The sequence below is a fragment of the Castor canadensis genome, chromosome 8 (genome assembly GCF_047511655.1).
Source record: "Castor canadensis chromosome 8, mCasCan1.hap1v2, whole genome shotgun sequence".
Taxonomy (NCBI): Eukaryota; Metazoa; Chordata; class Mammalia; order Rodentia; family Castoridae; genus Castor; species Castor canadensis.
In genome coordinates, this window is record NC_133393.1 from 27,549,784 (window position 1) to 27,576,649 (window position 26,866).

The 26,866-nt window shown below is 35.1% G+C and overlaps 1 protein-coding gene across 1 annotated transcript; it reads right to left on the reverse strand.

Moving 5' to 3' along the window:
• Positions 1–3,164: 3,164 nt before the first annotated feature.
• Positions 3,165–4,142, reverse strand: LOC109674564 (olfactory receptor 2B6-like). The gene has a single exon (XM_020151499.1). The coding sequence runs from the start codon at positions 4,140–4,142 to the stop codon at positions 3,165–3,167; it is 978 nt and encodes a 325-aa protein (XP_020007088.1).
• Positions 4,143–26,866: the final 22,724 nt, after the last annotated feature.

Genomic DNA, 26,866 nt, shown 5'->3' on the forward strand with positions numbered 1-26,866 from the left:
ACCTGGAAACATTTCCTGCAGACCAGAGGCCTTTCAAATCTGTGAAATTCTGGAGTGAAAATCAACTTGATTATTTCAGGAAGCAACATGAGTATTTTTTATTTATCCAGTGTTTGGATACAAACGATGCTCAAAATATATATCAAAAAAATGTAAAAATGTTAAAACTTTGTTCTAGGTCTCACACCCTGCTTTTTTGATGTACTTTCCAATATACATATGTTGAAACTTAATGTCAAATGTGACTGTATTGAGGAGAAACCCATAAAAGATAATAAGGTCATCAGGTCTCCTCTCCCCTGAATGGAGAGAAGGCCCTTATAAAAGAGGCTTGAAACAAAATTAGCCCTTTTTGCCTTTCTGCCTTTCACCATGTGAAGATACAGTAATACTCTGCTCCAACAAATCCAATAATAATGCCCCATGATGTAATTTCCTTACCAGATACTAAACCTATAAGAGACTTATCTTAGGCTCCCTGTATCCAGAAATGAATTACTATGGTTTATAAATTACCCAATGTCAGGTATCTGGTTATAGCAGCATACATGGACTAAGACATACACAAAATTTAATATATCACCACAAAACTTGTTAATATTTATTAGAGCAACTGAAAGACTTCATAATTATTCAAAGTTGAATCCATATGTTGAGAATTCAACATGATGTTGTGTAGTGAAAAAAATGAATTCTGTAAGAAAGGTGGGAGATCATTTGAACTTTCTGAAGGGTCTTCTGTTATAATCTAATTACTGGAAGAAAAATTGCATTATTTTGAATGATAAACCAGACAAACTCTTTGTAAAGTACTGATCCAGGTTTGATGAGAATGGATTATTCTATGTGTGGCTAGCTGAGAAAAAGTTCTACCTAAACGTGAATTTTAGCTGATTTCTGGATACCTTCTTAGCTAATTGTTAGAAAATGTTTTTAGAATCTGGACACAGCATAGGCACATAGGGAGTAAAATTTTGAGATATTAAATAATATCTTGTATCATTTTCATTAATGTGTCTAATATAGTTTTTCACACTAAGGAATAAAGTATTTTCAGTTTTTAAAGCAAATTCCAGTATGAATGGTATCAAAAGCTTAGCCATACAGACTGTACAGTTTTGTTTCCTGCTTTCTTAAGTTATCCTCCATCCTGGTCTAGTATGTATGTATACTGCTCTTCAAGCCAAAATGTTTACTTATTTCACAAATGTGTATGATATCCAGATTCTCTGAAAACTCAGGACTTCCAAAGAACTGTGTATAAAAATCAAATCTCAGAATAAAGAAAATTGGTAGTAGAGGTTGGAAACACTAAAATGTTTTATTTGTACTAAATCACTTGCAATTTCCAAGTTATAGATTCTCAGTATATTCTACCATGAATGTACTCTACCTTTGAAGTAAGCTGAGCAATCTGGAACACAAGAAAAGCATCTTAAATACTAAAAACAAAAAACACGGAAAAAAATTTGTTTTCATTTTTATTAGGATGTATTCATTGTACAGGGGGATTCATTGTGAAAGCTTCAAATAAGCTTACATTGTACATTGATTAGATAGCCCCCACCATTTCCCCCTCACAAACTCCTCCCTACCTCACTTAGGACACTTAAAAGAGGTTCCATCATTCTATTTTGTATATGTATATGAAGTACATCAACTATATTCCCTCACTTTCATCTCCTCCATTCACCCCACCCCTCCCACAAGTACCCCCCACACTCTATACCTATGTTACAGCCCTGTCTTTCATTATTAATTCCAAAGTCAATGTTCAAAGGAGTTTCTCGATGTATCCCACTGTGAGTACACTTTACTTTGGTCAGTTCAACCACTTCCATTACTTTCCCTTACCCCTTCCCTTCTACCCTCCACTATTCAACAGCTTTCAATGCATGTCATTATATCCTCTATCTGCACAGATGTAATATATTTTAATATTGTTGACTATCATTCTCTTTCCCTTTTCCTCCTCCACTATTAAACATGTTCTTCATGAAGTTTGTACATGAGCATGTTTGTTTTTGTATAATATGTGCCTTCCCTTTAATTGAACTTCTCAAAAGCTAACTAAGGCATTTCTTTGCTTCCTGCTTCATACTGGAATAATTGTATATATATTTTTCAGGATATATATATATGTATATGTGTATATATTCTGAAAATGGGAAGTAGTCTAATGCAGATAAAACATTTCCATGGATTTTTCCTTCCACTCCTTTTGATATTCTTTATCCTGTGAATTTTTTCTTAGGAAGAGCAGATTTTTCAGATTCTGGGCATTATTCACACTTTTCTTTTTATCACTCACAAATTTGAAGTAAGTAACCATACAGGCTTAAGAATAGTACACACATTAATGAGTCCAGGAAGCAGAAAATTTAAGAAAGCAGGGACTGGAAGTGTGGTTTAAGTGGTAGAGCACTTGCTTTGCAAGCTCAAAGCCCTGAGTTCAAAACTCAGTCCTACCAAAAAAAGAAAAAGAAAAAAGAACAAATATCATCAGTCTCTATAGCTATAATTTATTAATATCACTGCCTTGTTCTCCACTGATTCCAAACATTCATGCTATGTTATTTTAAAAGAATGTTAAAAATGTTTCCATACAGTCTTTCTTCATTCTATTCATTTTGATATTATTTAAATTATTTAATTAAAATATATAAAACTAGAGCATATTCATTTAAATCAGATTTACAATGTATTTTTAAATAACCAGTAACAACTACATGAATTCAAGCTGATAAACTCTTGATTCTTCTAAAGCACAGAAAGCTTCACTCTGAACACACATTTATGCCATTCTGCTAACAGAGACACGACTTAAACTCCTAGAGAGACATTCCGCTTCTCAGTTAACACTGACAGGAAGTCATTGATGCCATTGGTGTCTTGCTATTTTATCATTATCTTGAATTAATGAATTGATATTATAACATATTTTACTATTTAACAAAGTTACTATTTCAATTTGCACCAAATAAAGTGATTATATATATATATATATTTACCACATTTAATTAGAGCATGCATATCGGCACTAATTAACTGATAATAATCCTTGCCTAAAATTTGAAAGATTATGACATATTTTGCAAGAAGAACATATAACATGAGATTTGATTATGAGACACAAATGAGTCATTAGAGAAACCTATATAAACCTACTCTAATTGTTGTAGCAACATAATGAATTTGGTAACTACTTTGAACAGAAAAATGCTCCTCACTAGCTTACCTAATGCCCCTTTCACATCCTTATTCCTCAGGGTGTAGATGAAGGGGTTGAGTGTAGGAGTCACCACTCCACAGAACAGAGCCATGAACTTGGGCTGGTCCCTAGAGATGGAGGAGGGGGGCTGAAGGTACATGCTAATAGCTGGGCCATAAAATAAGAAAACTACAATGAGATGAGAGGAACATGTCCCAAAGGCCTTTTTCCTTCCTTCAGAAGATTTGATCTTAAGTACAGCATGTCCAATACTTGCATAGGAAGCAAGAATTAAGCACAGAGGAACAGCTAACATAAAAATGCATACCACCGAGAGTGTGAGTTCATTAGCTTCCTTTTCACCGCAGGCGGTCTTTATCATGACTGGCATCTCACACAACAAGTGATCAAGTTTATTGATGCCACACATTGGCAACTGTAATGTGACAGTGGCTTCTGAAACAGCATAGGTAATTCCACTCAGCCACACAGTGAATGCTAATAGGATGTAGATGTGCTGGTTCATGATGAGGGTGTAGTGCAGAGGTCTGCAGATGGCCACATAGCGGTCAATGGACATAATGGCCAAAAGAAGGCAATCTGTGCCCCCCATTAAGTGGAAGATATAAAGCTGTACTGCACATCCCAGATAGCTGATGGTCTTCTTAGAGCTTCCCAGGTTACACAGCATCTGAGGGACGATGCTTGTGGTATAACACATGTCCAAAAAGGAGAGGTTGGTGAGGAAGAAATACATGGGGCTGTGGAGATGGGGGTCTAACTTGGATACCAGGATGATGGCGATGTTTCCCATCATGGCCATGGGGTATGTGATCAGAAGAATAATGAATAGAGGGGGCTCTAGCCAAGGATGGTCAGCAAAGCCTAGTAGAATGAACTCTTCTGGGTGACTTTCATTAGTTACTGCCATTCTTTTTAATTTATTTCACCTATAGTAAGGAGGTGGCAAAAAAAATGTCAAGTTACAAATAATAATAGAGTATAATTGTGCATTGGCTAGCCAATAACAAAAGGTAGGTTGCAGTAAATTGTAATGGAAATATATGCAGGTTTGGGCACCAGATGTCCAAATTTCCCCTGGGACACTACAAATTAGAGAAGCATGCCTTCAACAAGTAAGCTAACTATACTAAAACTGAATTTCTTCCTCTGAATTATAAGGCTAAAAATAACTAACTCCTCAAATTATGGTGAGGATTCAATGAAAAGAAGTGACTGTTGTAGAAACTCCATATCAATATATCACAAACTTCAGCAGTTATAAAAATTAGGTGAAGAGACTATTAAAATGAAGCCTCTTTTGTTTCATTTTCAGTTTTTTGGGGGGTTATTATTTTTGGTTTCTATCTTCAGACATTTGATAGAGTAGATATGGCACAGGGCACTTGGAAAAAAAATGCCTTATTGTCAGCAGCTGTAGGCATTAATGAAATATTAAGAAGAGTGAAGGTACTGAAGTGGTAATGGTTGAGGGAAAGGAGGAGAAAATCAGCAGCTAAGAGAATCATTGAGATTAGCCTGCCCACATGCAAGCAGTTAACTGAGTAATCATGTAATCCCCTTGAATAGTGAGAGGACCTTATATCTAAATTAATATTTCTTAGGTACTTGTAATTAAGTGTTAAATTTAAATACTTTGGGTAACAGTGTCCTTAAACATAAATTTGAGATAATTAATCTCTTAACATAGGTTTCAACAGCTTAAGAATTTGGTTTTATATGTACTTTTCTTTTTGTTGCCTTTACTTTTACTTTTTAGTAAGAGTTTAGTTTAGTTCGAACTTCAGGTGTTTGATCTTTATGTTAAATTTTAGTTAATTTATCCTTCTTGTAGAGGTTTTCCTTTAGCAAATGAGCTTATCATCCTGTTTCAAAATAGACTTGGACAACTTCCTGTGACTAACTGTAGAAGGCTACAATTTCTTTAATTCTAGATTCCTGTCAAGAGAAAAGGCAGAGTGTCACTTCAGGCCAAGAGATTTATTTAAATTCATAAGCATTCTAAGATTAAACAATAAGCATTTTTTAAACCTAAAAGTCACATTCAAAAACCACAAAATCAATGAGCTGAGTAAATCAGCACTTTGAGAAAGATAAATTTAGATTATGAAGGTTTTTATTTATTTTGTTCTTTTACTTTGAGTGGGAAGTGTGTTTTAAGAAATCCACAGTCTCCTGTAACATGAGGGATATAAAAGTGCATCCCAGCAACAAAATTCTGAGTTCAATTTGGTGTAGTGGAACCAGATTACACTATTAAGTTAATTTTCACATTCTCTATTTCATTAAATCCTGAAAACAATGCTTAGAGGTGTCACAGAAAGCTCTTCAGAGCTAAACTGCAATGATGCTCTTTGATTATATACTATCCTCATTCAGAATTGCACAAAACAAATTAAAAAACAAAATAATTTAACCATTCCTCCTAGAACCCTATGTGCCAAACACTATAATAAGTCTTTTACATCTATTAAATCAAGTGGTATCTACATCAAAACCCTATTTAAAAAAGGAAATTTTAATCTATATTTTAGGATATTGCTAATTGTGTATTCCTATAATCTGCTAATAATTTTAGAAATTCTAAAAAATTAAAAAATGCTCAGTGCCTTAAATGAGGATGTGAGATATCAAGATTATAAATTCAGAGTTTCAAGATTCCATAGACAACATCTGATTTCTAGGGGTGATTTATGAATGATTCCCTATGCCTTATTTGATACTACCTAAAGTATTATAAGAGAACAACAAATTTAGGAACATATCTTGACTTGTTTATTTTCTTGGTAAAAATATTTTATGTTATAAATGGGATATGAATTAAGGTTGATATGAATTAATTTCATTTTTGAGATGCATGTAATTTCTGTAGTTTACCCATATCATTAAACAAGTACAACATAAGAAGCCTGTGGTATATTCATGTTGCCTCCTTAATGCACATTTTCTCCATGCTTCATCCTTCAATTCTTTAATGAAGTAATTTTGGATATGAACCATCAGGAATTCTTCCATAATTTATTATATCTAGCTCTAATGACAGTGGTTATTATAATATGCTCTCACCTGATTTATTTAATTTTCATCATTGGAATTATTTTCATAAAATTCACCTTATAAAGTGTTGTTTTGTTTCATAGTGGAATCCCCTGAGAGCATCTTCATTTCTCTGCATATTTCCCTAAACAAGCCAGAGAAAATGTTATTAATGAATGTGATCTACTCCTGAATAAATTCAAGCCCTATAAAGTCTATCCTATAAGTCTATCCATATATCTCTCATCTTTACCATGTCACACTCATATTTCATTACTTTTGTCTCTGAGATTTCATCTGCCTTTGGATCTTTATATCCAGTGATTATCTATCATAATTTCACTACTCAGGAGCCTATTTACTCATAAACATTTAAAATCTCATTAATTAATAAGTGCCATACCATTCCTGTGACCTCTCCTTTGCATCTTCATTTCCATTTGCATACCTATTATGCATTTGCATAACTTATTTCATTATCTTATTTATACTCTATTTAATCACACATAGTATTTTATTTACATTTATAGATATTTTATCTTTCTATATAGTAAAATAATCACCAGATGTAAAATTTGTTTTTATCTGACACTAAAACATTGGATGAAACACACAGGCAAGAAGTCTATCCATGAATTTTGATAGTATTTGATATTATTCATGTATATATCATTGAATGAGTTTCATACTTCTTTCAGGTATCTAATATCTGTCATATATAGCTTATATTGAAAATTCAACATTTTAAAGTCTATCCAAAGTAAGAGATTAATTACAAAGAGAAACCTAATTTGTTGCTAGAGTCATTAAAGAGGGTATTCCTGATTTTAGATAAAGTTCTCTTAAATGAAATATTCTACTTTTCATATGTATATAAGACAATATCATCTATACAAATTCTAACCTTCCTTGAAAAAAATGAATTATGTAGACTGTAAGTCCATCAACAGAAGAACAGATACAGACAATATTAAGCACACACACAAACATATTATGGTGTATTATTCAGTCACAAAGAAAAATGAAATCCTGTCATTTGCAGAAAAATTGATGGAACTGGAGGAGATTATGTTAGGTGAAATAAGCCAGACACAGAAAGACAAGTACTGCATGTTATCTCTCATACGTGGAAACTAAAAACTGGTGACCTAGATGTAGAAAGTGATTACTAGAAGGTTTGAAGTGAGGGGGTAAGTGGTAAGCAGTGGTTGGGTACATCTGTATGATGGAAATTTCTCATTGTCATTAATATGCACGATTCATATTTATTTAACAACCCATTTTTTAAAAGGAAAATGCATGACATTTAAACTGATAGTTTATTTACTTATACTTACCTTATTTTCTGAAATAGTATTCAATAAAAAGGAATTATGAACAAATTCATTAGGATTTTTCAAACTTTCAGAGAAGGGTGGAAAAACTGTAGTTCATAGATGAACATTTAAGAAGTAGCTTCAGAAATCTTAGTTTCTCAATTGATGCAGGTTGTAAAAGAGAAAGAAACATGGGTTTGGAAGCCACTGTTAGAAAATACCAAGAATGCTTTCTGGATGTGTTTTTCTAGTCTTTTCCTGAGACTGCTGGCCATTTATTCTTCTCCCAAATGGATTAGCAGAGAAAGTTCCTTGGGACAGAGCTCTCTATGGAAATACTTCTCTTCTATCATTATTTGCCCACTGAACCAAGGCTGGAATCCAGTCTCTCTGTTGTTAGGTTTGTTTCAAAATAAACTCATTCAATTTCTCAGCACACTATGCAGTAATTTTAAATAAGGTACAATTTAAAATGCACAAAGTGTTACAGTTAGAGTGGAGCTGGCTTGAAAAATGATTCAAGTGAGAGTTCTTTGAATGTTACTCATTAAATTTTAGAATAGTTCACAAAAATTAAATTATTTCTACTCATAAAAATAGGCACAAAAATGAGTTGAAAAAAGGGAAAAATATTCAAAAATGCAATGAATTTTTTAACAGCATTTAACTTATTATCCCTTTTCTCTAACTCAGATTTTATATCCTTTGACCAACATCTACCTGAACCCTCCCCAAAATCACCATGCTTCCTGGTTATAACTACTTTACTCTCTATTTTTGTGACATCAAATTTTTAATTTACAGAAATGTGTTAGATCAAGCCATATTCATTTTCTATGCATGACTTCTTTCACTTAACATAATATCCTCCAGGTTCTTCCATATTCTTGCAAATAACAGGATTTTACTTTTTATATGAGTGAATAGTATTAAATAACATGTGGGTGAGTGTGTATGTACACATAACCCATTTTCTTTATCCATTCATCAATTCATTAATGAACACTTAGACCTATTCCATTTGTTGGCCATAGTACTTCAAGGAACATAATAGTACAAATATCTCTGATGAACACATTTCATTTCTTTTGGATACATAGCCTGTACTGGGGCTGCTAGATCATGATACTTTTATTATTGATTTTTGGAGGAACCTCTATATTGTTTTCCATAATGACAGAACTAATTTACATTCCCTGGCATCTACAATCTTGTGAGCATTTATTATCTTCTATCTTTTTTATAATAATAATTTTAACATGTATGAACTGATATTTTGTTGTGATTATGGTTTGCATTTCTGTGATCATTATGGAGGCTGAGCATTTTCCCAAATACCTCATGGCCATTTTTATATCTTCTTTTGAGTAATATTTAATCAGATTCTTTGCCCTTTTTTGGAGTTATTAGTTTTCCTTTTATTGAGATGTTTTAATTCCTTACATATTCTAGCTTAATAGCTAGAATATGCCTTATTGGATGTATAGTTTATTATTTTCTCCCGTTCTACAGCTTTTCATAAATTTTCTACACAGAAGCTCTTTGGTTGCTTGCTACACAGAAGCTCTTTAGTCTGATGTATCCACATTTCTCTATTTTTGCTTTTGTTTCTTGTGATTTCTAAGTCATAGTCAAAAAAATCATTGCCCAAATCAATGTCATGTAGCTTTTCCCTGTGTTTCTTCTAGTAGTTTTACAGTTTCTGGTCTCATGTGTGAGTCTGTGGTCTGTGATTTATTTTTAGTGGATTTTTATATATGTTTGGAAATCAGGGTTTGATTTTTAAAGTGTAGGTATCTGGTGTGTGTGGGGGGGGAGTTGCCACAACTGTATTATTTTGGTTAAAGTAGATTTGAAAGCAATTTTGAAGGTCAGTAGTGTGAAGTCCAAGCTTTTTTTTTTTATTATTTGCTCAAAACTGCCATGGCTACTAAGAATCCAATGCAAATCAAAATCCCCTTGAGATTCCATCTCAAGGTGAGAATGACTATCATCAAGGGAAAAATGCTAGTAATGAAGTGAGGGAAAGAAATGCTTGTACACTAGTGGTGGTAAGATATTTTAATACATCCATTGCAGAAAATGGCACAGAAGGTGCACAGAAAATTAAAAATGGAGCTACTATTTGATAGCAATTTACCCACTGCTGAGTATATAGCCAAAAAAAAATAAAATCAGTATGTAGAAGAGACATCTACCCTACCATGATTATAGAGCACTATTCACAATAACCAAGAGATAGAAATGACCTAAGTGTCCATCAACTCATGATGAATCAATCATTTAAATTTAGTCCATGTACACAGTGGAATACTATTCAACCATAAAAGAAGGAAAACCTGTCATTTTCAGCAACATGGATAAATATAGAGTACATTATATTAAGAGACACAACCTAGTCTCAGAAAGACAAATATTGCATGATCTCACATATGGAATCTACAAAAGTTGATTAGATAGATTTTGAGAGCAGGATGGTGGTTATGAGAGGTTAGTGAGAATAAAAGAGAGAAAGGAATGTGGAGTGGTTGATCAGTGGGTACTAAGTTATATGTAGGAGTAGGAAGTTCTGATGTTACGTGCTTAGCAAATATGAGCTGGGAAAAAGAAGTTCTGGTGTGCTATTGCACAGTAGAGTGACTATGGATAACAAATAAGTACTGTAGAATTCAAAAAACTAGAAGAAAGTATTCTGAATGTTTTTAATACAAGAATTTATGAATGAAGAGTTGGACACATTTAAGTCAATTTACACAATACATTGAAATATCACCTGTTCCCCAATGACATGCAAATTTTTTGTTTTTCTGTATCAGTTAAATAAAGAATTTAAGAAACAAAAAGTAAAACCAAATAAAAAGCTTGGTTTTGATAATTAAAGAAAAACCAAAATTTTCATAAACTCAATAAGAAAAAAGAGACACAACTCAAATAAATAAAATTGGACATGAAAAAGAAGTTACAACTGATATTATAACAATACAAGGGATTATAAGTGAATATTAGGAACAACTGTATGCCTGTATGCCAACAAATTAGAAAGTGTAGAAGGAATGAAAAAAATTCCTGAATTGACAACCCCACTCCTGGGGATATACCCAAAGGAATGCGACACAGGTTACTCCAGAGGCACTTGCACACCCATGTTTATTGCAGCACTATTCCCAATAACCAAGTTATGGAAACAGCCAAGATGCCCCACTACTGACGAATGGATTAAGAAAATGTGATATTTATACACAATGGAATTCCATTCAGCCATGAAGAAGAATGAAATGTTATCATTCACAAGTAAATGGATGGAACTGGAGAAATCATCCTGTGCGAGGTTAGCCAGGCTCAGAAGACCAGTAACCATGTTTTACTTCATATATGGACTTTAGATCAAGGGCAAATACTGCAAGGGGATTGGACTTTGGTCACATGATAAGGCAAGAGCACACAAGGGAGGTAAGAGGATAGGTAAGAAACCCAAAAAAACATGATAGCATTTGATGTCCTCAATGCAAAGGAACTAATGCAGAAATTTTAAAGTGACAGAGGCCAATAGGAGAAAGGGACCAGGAACTAGAGAAAAGGTTAGTTCGAGAAGAATCAACCTAGAATGTAACACATATGTACATGAAAGCAATACAAGGAATCTTCCGGTATAGCTATCCTTATCTCAATTAGCAAAAACCCTTGGTCCTTATTATTATTGTTTATACTCTCTCTTCAACAAAATTAGAGATAAGGGCAGAACAGTTTCTGCCTGTAAACAAGGAGATTGAGGAGAGAGAAAGGGGGTGGGGGCAAAGGGAAGGCAGGGAGAGAGGGGGAGAAATGACCCAAACATTGTATGCACATATGAATTTTTAAGAAGCCACATCATTTGTTGTGCAGAAAAAAAATAACATACAAAAAATCAGTAGTATTTCTATACACAAAGTATTTTTAAAGAAATTAAGAGCATCAAATACATAAAAAGACTCAGAAAATATTTACCCAAGGAGGTAAATGATAGATATACTGAAAATTTAAAAAACTAATGAAACAAGTTAAAGGCAAAACAAATAAATGAAATTGCATGTACATAGATTGAATGAATTAATATTATTAAAATATTCATAATCCAAGCAATCCATAGTTGATGCAATCACTATCAAAATTTCAATGTCATTCTTTAAAGAAGTAGAAAAATATCGTAAAATTCATATAGATCTCAAAAGATCCCAAATAGCCAAAACAATCTTGATCAAAAAGAACAAAGCTGAATGCATCAAATTACTTGATTTGTAAAATCATTACAAACATATAGTAATCAAAACACCATGAAATTGGCATTAAAACAGACACATTGACCAATGGAATAGGTTATAGAGCCCACACATAAGCCTAAGCATTTACAATCAATGGACTTTCGGTAAGGGTATCAAGACCACACACTGGAGAAAGGATAGTCTCTTTAATAAACAGTGCTGGGAAAACTGAATTTCACATGCAGATTAATGAAATTGGACTCAATATCATACTCTCTACAAAAGTCAACTAAAATCAGATTAGAACTACAAAAGCACAGGCAACAAAACAAAAAATAGACAAGTGAGAGTCTACTAAACTAAAAAGTTCTTCACATAAAAGGAAACAAGAGTAAAGAGAAAACCTATAGATAGGAAAAAATATTTGTAAACCATATGTCTCTGAGGATCTTGAACTTGAAAGAAAATTTAAAATAAACAGGTAAAGAACCCACATAGTAATTTCCCAAAAGAAAACATGCCTTTAAAAAGTTAATGCATATATGAAATAGTGCTCAACATGAGGGAACTGTAAAGCAAGCCACAATGAGGTGTCCTCACACACGTGGGAATGGTTATGATAGACATGAGAGAAGAGGGCGGCTAGAGGTAGGAAGCAGAAAGTGAGCCTCCTATAGTGAAATCTTGGAGAGATGCTGGAGACACACTTTGCAGGCATAATCACTGAGAAAAGGCATAACTTTGACCCCTCCACACCTCCAGCTGGCGCAGAGAATCTCCACTTCACGTTAAACGGAGAAACGAGGAGGGCCCCCGGGGCCACCAGTGGCTGGCACCCAGAGGGCTTGGGACGATGCAGACCAGGTGAGCTTCGCGGTACCGTGGTACCCCCACAGACAAGCCTGGGCCAGAGCAGCATAGCCCCCTGGACAGACTGACCTCCACCCAGGGGAAAAAAGAGAAACTGAGTAATAAGCAATAAGAACAATTAAGACACACTGGAAAGAGGGTGGGGCGCCCTGAGTGCTGAAGATTGGGGGAAGGGAATCCTTCCCAGGACTGTAAATAAACAAGCCGGGCAGCCGGAGAGCCTCTGGTGGGAGCGGGGCGTGCACCCAGCAACCAGGAGTGGGGAAGCTTGTGAGAGTGGCGGAGGGAGAAAAACTCCACAGGAGAGGAGGTTCCCACATGAACTGTAAATAAACATGGCGGCCGGCAGGAGCAGCAGCACCACCCAGTAAGCAGGAGCAGGAAAGCTTCTGAAAGTGGCAGTGGGAGGAAAACTGCACAGGAGAGGGGGGAAGACCCACCTCCCACATGAACTGTAAATAAACACGCAGGCCTGACAATGCAGGGGCAGTGTCACCTTTCCCAGTGCTTGGAAAGGGGAAAGCTTGTAGCAGAGGCTCCCGCACAGGAGCCTGAACAAACAAAGCCTATGGGACGAGGTGAGTGCTAAGTTCACCCCAGAGATCTGCATAAATAACACTGCCAGCTACAGGCTGAGAGCAGCAGGCAGGGAAGCCACAGTTGCAGATACCACTCTCAGAACGGTCTCCAGACTCTTTTTTTTTCTTTTTCTCCCTACCTTTGATGAGAGAACAACCGAATTACACCTGCAAGCCGAAAAACTTACTGAAACTCTATTGCATTTTAACTTGGGACACTTGGTGGGGGTTTTGTGTGTGTGTGTGTGTGTGTGTGTGTGTAGTTTTGTTCTACTTTATGCATCCCCTTTGATGAGACAACTACAGAACAACATCTGAGGCACCATCTCCAGGACTGGAGACTGAGACGGACACCCAAATTATTAAGACTGAAACTGCATTGCAAATAAACTTAGAAGTTTTTTGGTTTTTTTTTTTTCTATTTTCCATTTTATTTTAATTCATTTTTGTATATAGATATTTCTTTCATTTACTTATTTTTTATTTTTTATCTTTGATTTTCAATCCTCTGTCTCTCTAATGTCTGTTCAGCTTACTGTCAATTAGTACACTAACACTCCCTGTTTATACCTTTGAAACTCTCTTGTCTGATACCTTGTTCTGCTTTCTCCCTCTTGTCTGTATATTTGTTTTCCCCTTTTCTTTAACTTCTTGCCTTCCATCTCAGCTCACCCTTCCATTCTAAATATTACCATTATTATTATTACAAGCTAGAAAATACTTAATTCCACACAGTACAGGGACAGTAACAACACCAAAGACAATGACAGGAAGACAGAAAAAACAGCGAAACCAGTTTCCCCACAGCAAAAAATTAGTACAGGAACCAGAGGGGAATGAGGAGAACAGAAACTCAGATCCAGACTCCAACAAAATGAAGATAAACTATGCCAATGGACCCAATGAAGCTCACAAGAATAATTTAAAAGAAGACATACTACAAGTACTCAATGAAAATTTTATAGAGATGATACTGGATAGGGTCAACCAAAATGTACAGGAGACACTCAAGAAATTCCAAGACAACAAAAATAGAGAATTTGAAAAAGCAAAAGAAGAAATAAAGGAAACCATAGAAGCACTGTATAAACACCAAAGTGAAAGAGAGAACACAATGAATAAACGGATAAATGAGCTCAGGACAAAAATAGACATCATTAAAGAGGGAAACTGCCAGGATATGGAAAACCTCAGAAAAAAGAATGAAACAGAACTGCAAAACAAAACGGAAGGCCAATCCAGCAGAATAGAACAAACAAAAGACAGAACCTCAGAACGTGAAGATGAAATGGTAATTAAAGAAAAAAACTGAAGAACTATTAATTAAACAATTCAAGACCTGTGAAAAGAAAATGCAAGAACTCACTGACTCCATCAAAAGACCAAACTTGAGAATCATGGGCATCGAAGAAGGAGAAGAGGTGCAAGCGAAGGGAATGCATAATATATTCAACAAAACAATAACGGAAAATTTCCCAAATCTAGAGAAATCTATTCCCATACAAATGCAAGAGGCCTCCAGGACACCAAACAGACCAGATCAAAATAGAACTACCCCACGACACATCATCATTAAAACAACAAGTTCAGAAACTAAGGAAAGAATATTGAAGGCTGAAAGAGAGAAAAAACAAGTAACATACAAAGGTAAACCCATCAAAATCACAGCAGACTTCTCAACAGAAACATTAAAAGCAAGAAGAGCTTGGGGGGTGAGATCTTCCGGGCACTGAATGAAAATAATTTCAAACCCAGGATACTCTACCCAGCAAAGCTATCATTCAAAATAGATGGAGCAATAAAAGTCTTCCATGATAAGCAGAAACTAAAACAATATGTGACCACAAAGCCACCAATACAAAAGATTCTGCAAAGGATTCTGCAGAAAGAAAGTGACACTCAACTTAACCATGAAAGGGCAGGCGGCACCAAACCACAGGAAAAGAAAAAGCAAGAAAGTAGAGAGTAACATCAAGTTAGGAACACACAATCAAACCTTCAAACAACTAAGACAACTAAATGGCAGAAATCACCACATACCTATCAGTACTAACGCTTAATGTTAATGGACTTAATTCACCCATCAAAAGAGACCGTTTGACAAAATGGATTAAAAAAGAAGATCCAACAATTTGTTGCTTACAGGAGACCCATCTCACTGACAGAAATAAGCATATGCTTAGGATGAAAGCCCGGAAGAAGATTTACCAAGCCAATGGCCCCCGAAAACAGGCAGGAGTAGCAATACTTATCTCTGACAAAGTAGACTACAAACCTACATTGATCAAACGAGATAAAGAAGGACATTCCATACTAATAAAAGGGGAAATAGACCAAAAGGAAATAATAATCATCAATCTGTATGCACCCAATGTCAACGCACCCAATTTCATCAAACATACCCTGAAAGATCTAAAAGCATGTATAAAAGCCAACACAGTAGTTGTGGGAGACTTTAACACCCCATTATCATCAATAGATAGGTCATCCAAACAAAAACTCAATAAAGAAACCCAAGATCTAAAATATGCAATAGATCAAATGGACCTAGTAGATGTCTACAGAACATTTCATCCAACCTCTACACAATATACATTCTTCTCAGCAGCCCATGGAACCTTCTCCAAAATAGATCATATCCTAGGGCACAAAGCAAGCCTCAGCAAATATAAGAAAATAGAAATAATACCGTGCATACTATCTGATCACAATGCAGTAAAAGTAGAACGCAACAACAAAAGTAAAGACAAAAAACATGCAAACAGCTGGAAACTAAATAACTCATTACTTAATGAAGAATGGATCATCGATGAAATAAAAGAGGAAATTAAAAAGTTCCTGGAAGTCAATGAAAATGAAAACACAACCTATCGGAACCTATGGGACACAGCTAAGGCAGTCCTGAGAGGAAAGTTTATAGCCATGAGTGCATATATTAAAAAGATTGAAAGATCCCAAATCAATGACCTAATGATACATCTCAAACTCCTAGAAAAACAAGAACAAGCAAATCCCAAAACAAATAGAAGGAGAGAAATAATAAAAATAAGAGCTGAAATCAACAAAATAGAAACCAAAAAAACCATACAAAGAATTAATGAAACAAAAAGTTGGTTCTTTGAAAAAATAAACAAGATTGATAGACCCCTGGCAAACCTGACTAAAATGAGGAGAGAAAAAACCCAAATTAGTAGAATTAGGAATGCAAAAGGGGAGATAACAACAAACACCATGGAAGTCCAGGAAATCATCAGAGACTACTTTGAGAACCTATATTCAAATAAATTTGAAAATTTGAAAGAAATGGACAGATTTCTAGATACATATGATCATCTAAAACTGAACCAAGAGGAAATTAATCACCTGAATAGACCTATAACACAAAATAAAATTGAAGCAGCAATCGAGTCTCCCCAAAAAGAAAAGTCCAGGACCTGATGGATTCTCTGCTGAATTCTATCAGACCTTTAAAGAACTGATACCAACCCTCCTTAAACTGTTCCATGAAATAGAAAGGGAAGGAAAACTGCCAAACACATTTTATGAAGCCAGTATTACATTTATCCCAAAACCAGGCAAAGACACCTCCAAAAAGGAGAATAGGCCAATCTCCTTAATGAACATTGATGCAAAAATACTCAACAAAATAATGGCAAACCAAATTCAGCAACACATCAAAAAGATTATTCACCACGACCAAGTAGGCTTCATCCCAGGGATGCAGGGGTGGTTCAACATATGAAAATCATTAAACACAACAAACCACATTAACAGAAGCAAAGACAAAAACCACTTGATCATCTCAATAGATGCAGAAAAAGCCTTTGATAAGATCCAACATCATTTCATGATAAAAGCTCTAAGAAAACTAGGAATAGAAGGAAAGTTCCTCAACATTATAAAAGCTATATATGACAAACCTACAGCCAGCATTATACTTAACGGAGAAAAACTGAAACCATTCCCTCTAAAATCAGGAACCAGACAAGGATGCCCACTATCTCTGCTCCTATTCAACATAGTACTGGAATTCCTAGCCAGAGCAATTAGGCAAGAAGAAGGAATAAAAGGAATACAAATAGGTAAAGAAACTGTCAAAATATCCCTATTTGCAGATGACATGATCCTATACCTTGAAGACCCCAAAAACTCTACTCAGAAGCTTCTAGACATCATCAATAGCTATAGCAAGGTAACAGGATATAAGATCAACATAGAAAAATCATTAGCATTTCTATACACTATCAATGAGAAAACGGAAAAAGAATGTATGAAAATAATTCCATTTACAATAGCCTCAAAAAAAATCAAATACCTAGGTGTAAACCTAACAAAAGATGTGAAAGACCTCTACAAGGAAAACTATACACTTCTGAGGAAAGAAATTGAGGAATACTATAGAAAGTGGAGAGATCTCCCATGCTCATGGATTGGTAGAATCGCCATAGTAAAAATGTCAATACTTCCAAAAGTAATCTACATGTTTAATGCAATTCCTATCAAAATTTCAATGACATTCATTAAAGAGATTGAAAAATCTACTGTTAAATTTATATGGAAACACAAGAGGCCATGAATAGCCAAGGCAATACTCAGTCAAAAGAACAATGCTGGAGGTATCACGATACCTGACTTCAAACTCTATTACAAAGCAAAAACAATAAAAACAGCATGGTACTGGCACAAAAACAGACATGAAGACCAGTGGAACAGAATAGAGGACCCAGATATGAAGCCACACAACTATAACCAACTTGTCTTTGACAAAGGATCTAAAAATATGAGATGGAGAAGTAGCAGCCTCTTCAACAAAAACTGCTGGGAAAACTGGTTAGCAGTCTGAAAAAAACTGAAACTAGATCCATGTATATCACCCTATACCAAGATTAACTCAAAATGGATCAAGGATCTTAATATCAGACCACAAACTCTTAAGTTGATACAGGAAAGAGTAGGAAATACTCTGGAGTTAGTAGGTATAGGTAAGAACTTTCTCAATGAAACCCCAGCAGCACAGCAACTAAGAGATAGCATAGATAAATGGGACCTCATAAAACTAAAAAGCTTCTGTTCATCAAAAGAAATGGTCTCTAAACTGAAGAGAACACCCACAGAGTGGGAGAAAATATTTGCCAACTGTACATCAGACAAAGGACTGATAACCAGAATATACAGGGAACTTAAAAAACTAAATTCTCCCAAAACTAATGAACCAATAAAGAAATGGGCACGTGAACTAAACAGAACTTTCTCAAAGAAGAAATTCAAATGGCCAAAAAACACATGAAAAAAATGCTCACCATCTCTAGCAATAAAGGAAATGCAAATTAAAACCATGCTAAGATTCCACCTCACCCTTGTTAGAATAGCCATCATCAGCAACACCACCAACAAAAGGTGTTGGCGAGGATGCGGGGAAAAAGGAACCCTCTTACACTATTGGTGGGAATGTAGACTAGTACAACCACTCTGGAAAAAAATTTGGAGGCTACTTATAAAGCTAGACATCGATCTACCATTTGATCCAGCAATACCACTCTTGGGGATATACCCAAAAGACTGTGACACAGGTTACTCCAGAGGCACCTGCACGCCCTTGTTTATTGCGGCACTATTCACAATAACCAAGTTATGGAAACAGCCAAGATGCCCCACCACTGACAAAAGGATTAAGAAAATGTGGTATCTATACACAATGGAATTGTATGCAGCCATGAAGAAGAACGAAATGTTATCATTCGCTGGTAAATGGATGGAATTGGAGAACATCATTCTGAGTGAGGTTAGCCTGGCTCAAAAGACCAAAAATTGTATGTTCTCCCTCATATGTGGACATTAGATCAAGGGCAAACACAACAAGATGATTGGACTATGAGCACATGATAAAAGCAAGAGCGCACAAGGGAGGGGTGAGGATAGGTAAGACACCTAAAAAACTAGCTAGCATTTTTTGCCCTTAACGCAGAGAAGCTAAAGCAGATACCTTAAAAGCAACTGAGGCCAATAGGAAAAGGGGAACAGGTACTAGAGAAAAGGTTAGATCAAAAAGAATTAACCTAGAAGGTAACACCCACGCACAGGAAATCAATGTGAGTCAATGCCCTGTATAGCTATCCTTATCTCAACCAGCAAAAACCCTTGTTCCTTCCTGTTATTGCTTATATTCTCTCTACAACAAAACTAGAAATAAGGGCAAAATAGTTTCTGCTCGGTATTGAGGGTGGGGGGAGAGGGAGGGGGTGGAGTGGGTGGTAAGGGAGGGGGTGGGGGCAGGGGGGAGAAATGAACCAAGCCTTGTATGCACATATGAATAATAAAAGAAAAAGGAAAAAAAAAAGAAAGTACATGAGAAAATTGCTAATATATGCTTTTGTGACTCTTAATTAAAGATTGAAGTGGTTAGACAGAATGATTTATTATTCCTTAATTTGCTGCATTTTTATGTTAGCTTATGTGGGAACAGAAATAACTTTCATGTATTATCTCTGAAGTAGCTTCTATTAAAGCAGCTAAACAATTTTATTTTTTTCTCTACTTATATATTTTTTGGTAAATGTTTCCAAAATTATTATATAAAAGTATCTTGGTAAGTGAAAAAAAAATAAAGAAAGAATGGTTATGATAAAGATGAAAGATACATGTCTTCAAGGGTATGGAGAAAAGAGAACTCGAACAGTGTTAGTAAATGTCTACATTTTTACATCCAGTATGGAAAACTATATGGAGATTCCTTCAAAAACTAAAGCTAGTATTATCATAAGACCCCACTGTCCCATTCCTGGGTATATAGCTAAAGGATATGAAATGATATGTATACTCCATATATTGAAATGATATCTATACTCCAATGTTTATTGCAGCACAAACATTGTTAAGATATAGAATCAACTTAATTGCTCTTCATGGGTGAATGAAGAAAGAAAATATTGTGTAAAAACACAACAGTATACTACTCAGCATTTTAAAAGAGGGAAAGTATGTCATTTGGGGGAAAATGTATGAAACTGGAGATTATTATGCAAAGCAAAATAAACCAGATACATAAAAATAAATACTGTATGATCTCACTTGAATGTTTAACATTCTGAAAGCTAAACTCACAGGAGCAGAGTGTAAATTAGTGATTAATCAGAGATGAAAGTTGAGGAGAGGATGAATGAGGATGGGTAGATATTAGTCAAAGGGTGTAAAGCTTCATCTAGGAAGAATAAGTCCTATTAATTTACACATAGCATTATCACTATAGTTCATAATAATGTGTTCTATATTTCAAAATTGTTCAAAGAGCAGATTTTAAATATTCTCACCACAAAGTATGATTAGTATAAAATGGTAGCTGTATGAATTGGGTTGTTATCACTCTGCAGTGTATACATATATTGATATCATGCCATACCTATTGACATATATGATAATTATCAACTAAAATAGAAAGGTCACACTAAATGATACTCAGAAGAAAAATGGGAAAAGGATATAATATTGTATCATTCATATTTGTACCTAATGCAAACTGCATGTGCTGAATTGCAAAAGTATTAGTCTGTTACACCAATATGACCATTTTAGAGTGGAATCAAGAATAAATCTGCAATTAATAAATGACCATTGACTTCAGCTAGGTCACGGATTTGAAATTTACATTTGGGCAAATATTTTCCAGAAAGCATTATTAGCTTGTTCAGTTTTCAGATCTTTTTACAGATATAACATAAAAACAAACAACAAATTTAGTAGAAGCTTCATGTTAAATACAGAGATAGTTATATCCATTATATTCAAGGGAGTTTGTTAGATGATAGAGCCAGTCTTTAATAATAAATATATAGAAGGGAATACATATCACGTTTTCCTTTCCCATCCACAAAATCTTTAATTGCCTCAAATGAGATTTTTGTGAAAGTACTTTGTGAACCAACAGTTATGTAAAAATTTAATGACCTTTTCTGACACTTCTTACAGAGAAAGAGAGTACACTGTCATTCAATAGGCATTACTACTTTTAAAATATAAACTTATAATAATACATATTATTTATACCAGGAATTGTGCTTGTGCAATTGCCATATATTAGTAAGAAAGTAATTAATGTTAATAACATATTCATTAATTTTTAAATATATTCTAACAGAGCTATTAATGTTTGTGGACAACCTGTGAAAGTTAATTAACAGTCATACTAAACTGTAAGATGGGACCTTTCTCTAAGGACCACTTAGTAAACTCAGATTCAGTCATTAATGTGAACTGTCTCCTTCAAATAGTTTCTAGAGAGTGAAAACTAGATGATTTGCTGCCAGTAAGAATTTGCAATCCGAGATAATGAATCCACTGAGAATAGCAGGAGGTGAACTCCCCTTGGTGTGGTTAACTCACTGCTCGCTCAATGAAGGATACTGACATAAGCAAAAGGATTTTTGGAAGCAAATTTAAAGTCATTTGTCTGACAAAGCATTTCAATACTTCTTAGTCAACCTGAACATTTCCTCCTACTCACGATCCTAATACTGACAACAGGTTACAGATGCACAAATTACATTACACCTGAAACTTACAGGTGTTTTTTATAGGTACTTTCATTTCATTGTGGAGAACTCTCCCAGGGAAGAGGATTATGGACATCATGACTTAGAAGTGTCTGCAGAAACCACCATTGACCAACTTTATATTTTCTGCGTTAATCACTATTAAAGAATACATTGTATAACACACCAAAGCATTGTTTATAACTTTACCCTAAGGTGTTATAACACAGTAAATGAGTGGATATCTTTACTATCTCCAAGACAAATGCTACAAATTATTTTATATAAACTCTTCATAAATCAAATTCTCTTTGATAAAAACCTACTCTCATTTTGCAATTGCAGTCTATTTCTTCTAATATGTAATATCTTCTAGCATGCAATTATATTTCAGTTTTTTCTAGACACCTTTTAATTTGTATAAAAACTTACCTTTTGATTTTTCTTCAACCAAATTAATCTGTAATTATGTTTCTATTATTTGCTCAGAGAATAAAAATGAAAATTAGCATTAAATAAAAGGATATATGTCTAGGAAAATGACTGGCAATATAAAGATTACATGTTTTGTTGATCAATATTTACTTTTTAGAAATTTACAGATACAGTTGCACATATTTATGGTGTACAACATGATGTTTTGAAGTAAATATACATTTTAAACAAATGCACTATCTCACATAATTTCTACAGTGAGAACACTTAACATTCACTTAGCATTTTTCAAGAGTAAATGTACTGTCACTGAGAAGGGCATGGTGGTACGTACCTGTAATTTCAGCACCTCAGGAGGTGGAGATCAGGAGAATCACAGTTTGAGGTCAGCCTGGGAAAAAAGTTGGCAAGACCCAATCTCACAAATGAGCCAGGCATCAAGTGCATCTCTGTAATAGTGGTTACATGGAAAGCCACAGTTAAGAGGATCAAGGTCTGAGGCCACCTTAGGCAGAAAGCACAAAACCCTATCTGAAAAACAAAAAAAAAACTAAACCAAAAATGGGCTGGAGGGTGGTTCAAGTGGTAGAGCCCCTGCCCTATAATACTGAAGCCCTGAGTTCAAACCTGAGCACTTCCACATAAATAAATAAATAAATAAAACAATCACTAACTATAGTCAGAATGCTCTTCCATAAATCTCTTGGACTTGTTCCACCTATTCCACTGAATTCTTTGACAAACACTTCTACAACACCACTGATCCCTAACCATCTCAACCTCTGGTAACACAATTCTACTCTCTGTTTTCTCCTTTGTGTGACTTTTTAAAGTATCCACATATAAGTAAAATCATGTACTATTTGTATTTCTGTGCTTGGCTTGTTTTACATAACATGTCCTCCAGATTCATTAGTGGTGTCACAAATTAGGTTTTGTTTATTTTTAAGGTTGAACAGTATTCCACTGTGTGTATGTGCCTCATTTTCTTTATCACATGGTAAGTTGTGGTAACTTACCATGATTTCCTCTCTTGGCTATATATTTGCATCTTCTTTGATATGCTGATTTCACTTCCTTTGGATAAATGTCTAATAGTGAGATTGTTAGATTGTATGGTAATTATTCTTAGTATTTTGAGGAACCTTCCAAATGTTTCCTGTAACAGCTGTCCTAATTTACATTGCCACCAGCAATGGGCAAGTGTTTCCTTTTCTCCATATTCTTGCCAGCAAGTTGTCATCCTTGTGTTTTGATCATAGGGATTCTAAGAGGAGTGAGGGAATTTCTCATTATGGTTTTGAATAGTATTTTCCTCATTATTAGCAATGTGGAGCAGTTTTGATATGTTGGCTATTTGTATTATGGTTTTTTATGTTTTTTTATTTTTATTTTATTCACATGTGCATACAATGGATGGGTCATTTCTCCCACCTTCCCTCTACCACGTTCCTTAACCCCCACCCCTTCTTCCCACCTTACCCCCCCTTAACCCTTGCTACCCAGCAGAAACTATTCTGCCCTTATCTCTAATTTTGTTGAAGAGAGAGTGTAAGCAATAATAGGAAGGACCAAGGGTTTTTGCTAGTTGAGATAAGGATAGCTATACAGGGAGTTGACTCACATTGATTTCCTGTACGTGTGTGTTACCTTCTAAGTTAATTCTTCTCGAACTAACCTTTTCTCTAGTTCCTGGTCCCCTTCTCCTATTGGCCTCAGTTGCCTTAAAATATCTGCTTTAGTTTCTCTGCATTGAGGGCAACAAATGCTATCTAGTTTTTTGGGAGTCTTTTACCTATCCTCGTAACTTCCCTGTGTGCTCTTGCTTTATCATGTGATCAAAGTCCATTTCTTCAAGATTTTCAAATTTATTTGAATATAGTTTCTTGAAGTAGTCTCTGACGATTTCCTGGACTTCCTTGGTGTTTGTTGTTATCTCCCCTTTTGAATTCCTGATTCTACTGATTTGGGTTTTTTCTCTCCTCATTTTAGTCAGGTTTGCCAGGGGTCTGTTGATCTTGTTTATTTTTTCAAAGAAACAACTTTTTGTTTCATTAATTCTTTGTATGTTTTTTTTTTTTCGTTTCTATTTCACTGATTTCAGCTCTTATTTTTATTATTTCTCTCCTTCTATTTGTTTTGGGATTTGCTTGTTCTTGTTTTTCTAGGAGTCTCAGATGTATCATTAGGTCATTGAGTTGGGATCTTTCAATCTTTTTAATATATGCACTCATGGCTATAAACTTTTCTCTCAGGACTGCCTTTGCTGTGTCCCATAGGTTCCAGTAGGTTGTGTTTTCATTTTTATTGACTTCCAGGAACTTTTTAATTTCCTTTTTTATTTCATCAATGACCCATTGTTCATTAAGCAATGAGTTACTCAGTTTCCAGCTTTTTGCTTGTTTTTTATCTTTATTTTTGTTGTTGAGTTCTAGTTTTATTGCATTGTCATCAGATAGAATGCACAGTATAATTTCTATTTTCTTATATTTGCTGAAGCTCGCTTTGTGCCCTAGGATATGATCTACTTTGGAGAAGGTTCTGTGGGCTGCTGAGAAGAAAGTGTATTGTGCAGAAGTTGGATGAAATGTTCTGTAGTCAACTAGGCCCATTTGACTATGGTATATTTTAGATCTAGGATTTCTTTATTGATTTTTTGTTTGGATAACCTATGTATTGATGATAATGGGGTGTTAAATTCTCCCATGACCACTGTGGTGGAGTTAACATATACTTTTAGTTTCTTCAGGGTATGTTTGATGAAATTGGGTGCATTGACTGGGTGCATATAGGTTGATAATTGTTATTTCCTTTTGGTCTATTTCCCCTTTTATTAGTATGGAATGTCCTTCTTTATCTCATTTGATCAATGTAGGTTTGAAGTTTACTTTGTCTGAGATGAGTATTGCTTACTCCTGCCTGTTTTCGGGGGTCATTGGCTTGGTAAATCTTCTTCCAGCCTTTCATCCTAAGCCTATACTTATTTCTGTCAGTGAGATGGGTCTCCTGTAAGCAACAAATTGTTGGATCTTCCTTTTTAATCCAGTTCATCAAATGGGGCCTTTTGATGGGGGAATTAAGTCCATTAACATTAAGTGTTAGTCCTGATAGGTATGTGGCAATTCCTGTCATTTAGTTGTCTTCGTTGTTTGAAGGTTTGATTGTGTGTACCTAAATCAAGGTTACTCTCTACTTTCTTGCTTTTTCTTTTCCTGTAGTTTAGTGCTGCCTGCCCTTTCATGGTTATGTTGGGTTTCACTTTCTGCGTGCAGAATCTTTTGTAGTTGTGGCTTTGTGGTCACATATGTTTTAGTTTCTGCTTATCATGAAAGACTTTTTTTGCTCCATCTATTTTGAATGATAGTTTTGCTGGGTAGAGTACCCTAGGGTTGAAGTTATTTTCATTCAGGACCCAGAAGATCTCACCCCAAGCTCTTCTTGCTTTTAATGTTTCTGTTGAGAAGTCCACTGTGATTTTGATGGGTTTATCTTTGTATGTTATTTGTTTTTTCTCTCTTACAGCCTTCAATAGTCTTTCTTGAGTCTCTGTATTTGTTGTTTTAATGATAATATGCCATGAGGTAGTTCTATTTTGGTCTGGTCTGTTTGGTGTTTTGGAGTCATCTGTATGGGCATAGATTTCTCTAGATTTGGGAAATTTTCTGTAATTATTTTGTTGAATATATTACTCATTCCCTTTGTTTTCACCTCTTCTTTTTCAAATCTGATTTTCTCTGTTCATTACTGAAGCCTCAGTGCCTTCCCTGTCTTCTACCTTACTGGGCACCTGGCCTCTGGCTCCCACTCAATTTCCCAGAGTTGCTAGGGATGGGTGGGTGGCATTAGTTTGCTATCTTTAAATTTAAATTTAAATTAGTTTGCTATCTTTTAAATTTTATATGATTGACGGTCAAAGATTTTCTGATTCTGTTTCATTTATATCTAAAATTCAAAAGAACATAAACTTCTTAGAACTTTATAATTGAGGCAGGAATAAGGCACTGTAAACTCTCAAGACTGTGTCTTTTATAGGCCATTCTGGTCCTCTGAGATCTCATCCCCTGACTCAGAATGTTTCTGATCTCCTTCACTGCATTTGTGACATTGTCCATTGTATCAGCAGTGACTAGGACATTAAGGAGCTTGTCTTCCCCTAGGAACATCTGTCCACATACGCACCAAATGTTTCCTCCTTTCATAGAACAGATCATGATCTTGGCATTGCACTCCTCTTTACTTCTCAGGATATCCCCTCAGCCCAATTAGCAGAAATGATAAATTGATTTCTAGGCACTCATCTTGGAGGATCTTTACTTCATCACTCACATGTGTTACTGAAGGTTTATAATTTGCTGATGGCTTAAAATTGGGGTTGAGGAACACCATCTCCATGACAAGATTGTGCAGCTCTGCTTTAAGTTTTTTGTGTAGAACTCTCAAGTGTTAAGCTACTTCCCCTTAATGTTGTAGGTGGACTCAGGAGAAGTCCTCAGGTTTAGGGAGGATGTTTAGGTCACCTGTGTACAGTTGACACAAGTCTGCTCTTTTAACTGTAGAGACACTACATAAGCACTTTCTAGTTCCTGAGTCTTGGAATCATTGTCTTATGTTCATTTCACTGAGTCCTGGTTTTAGC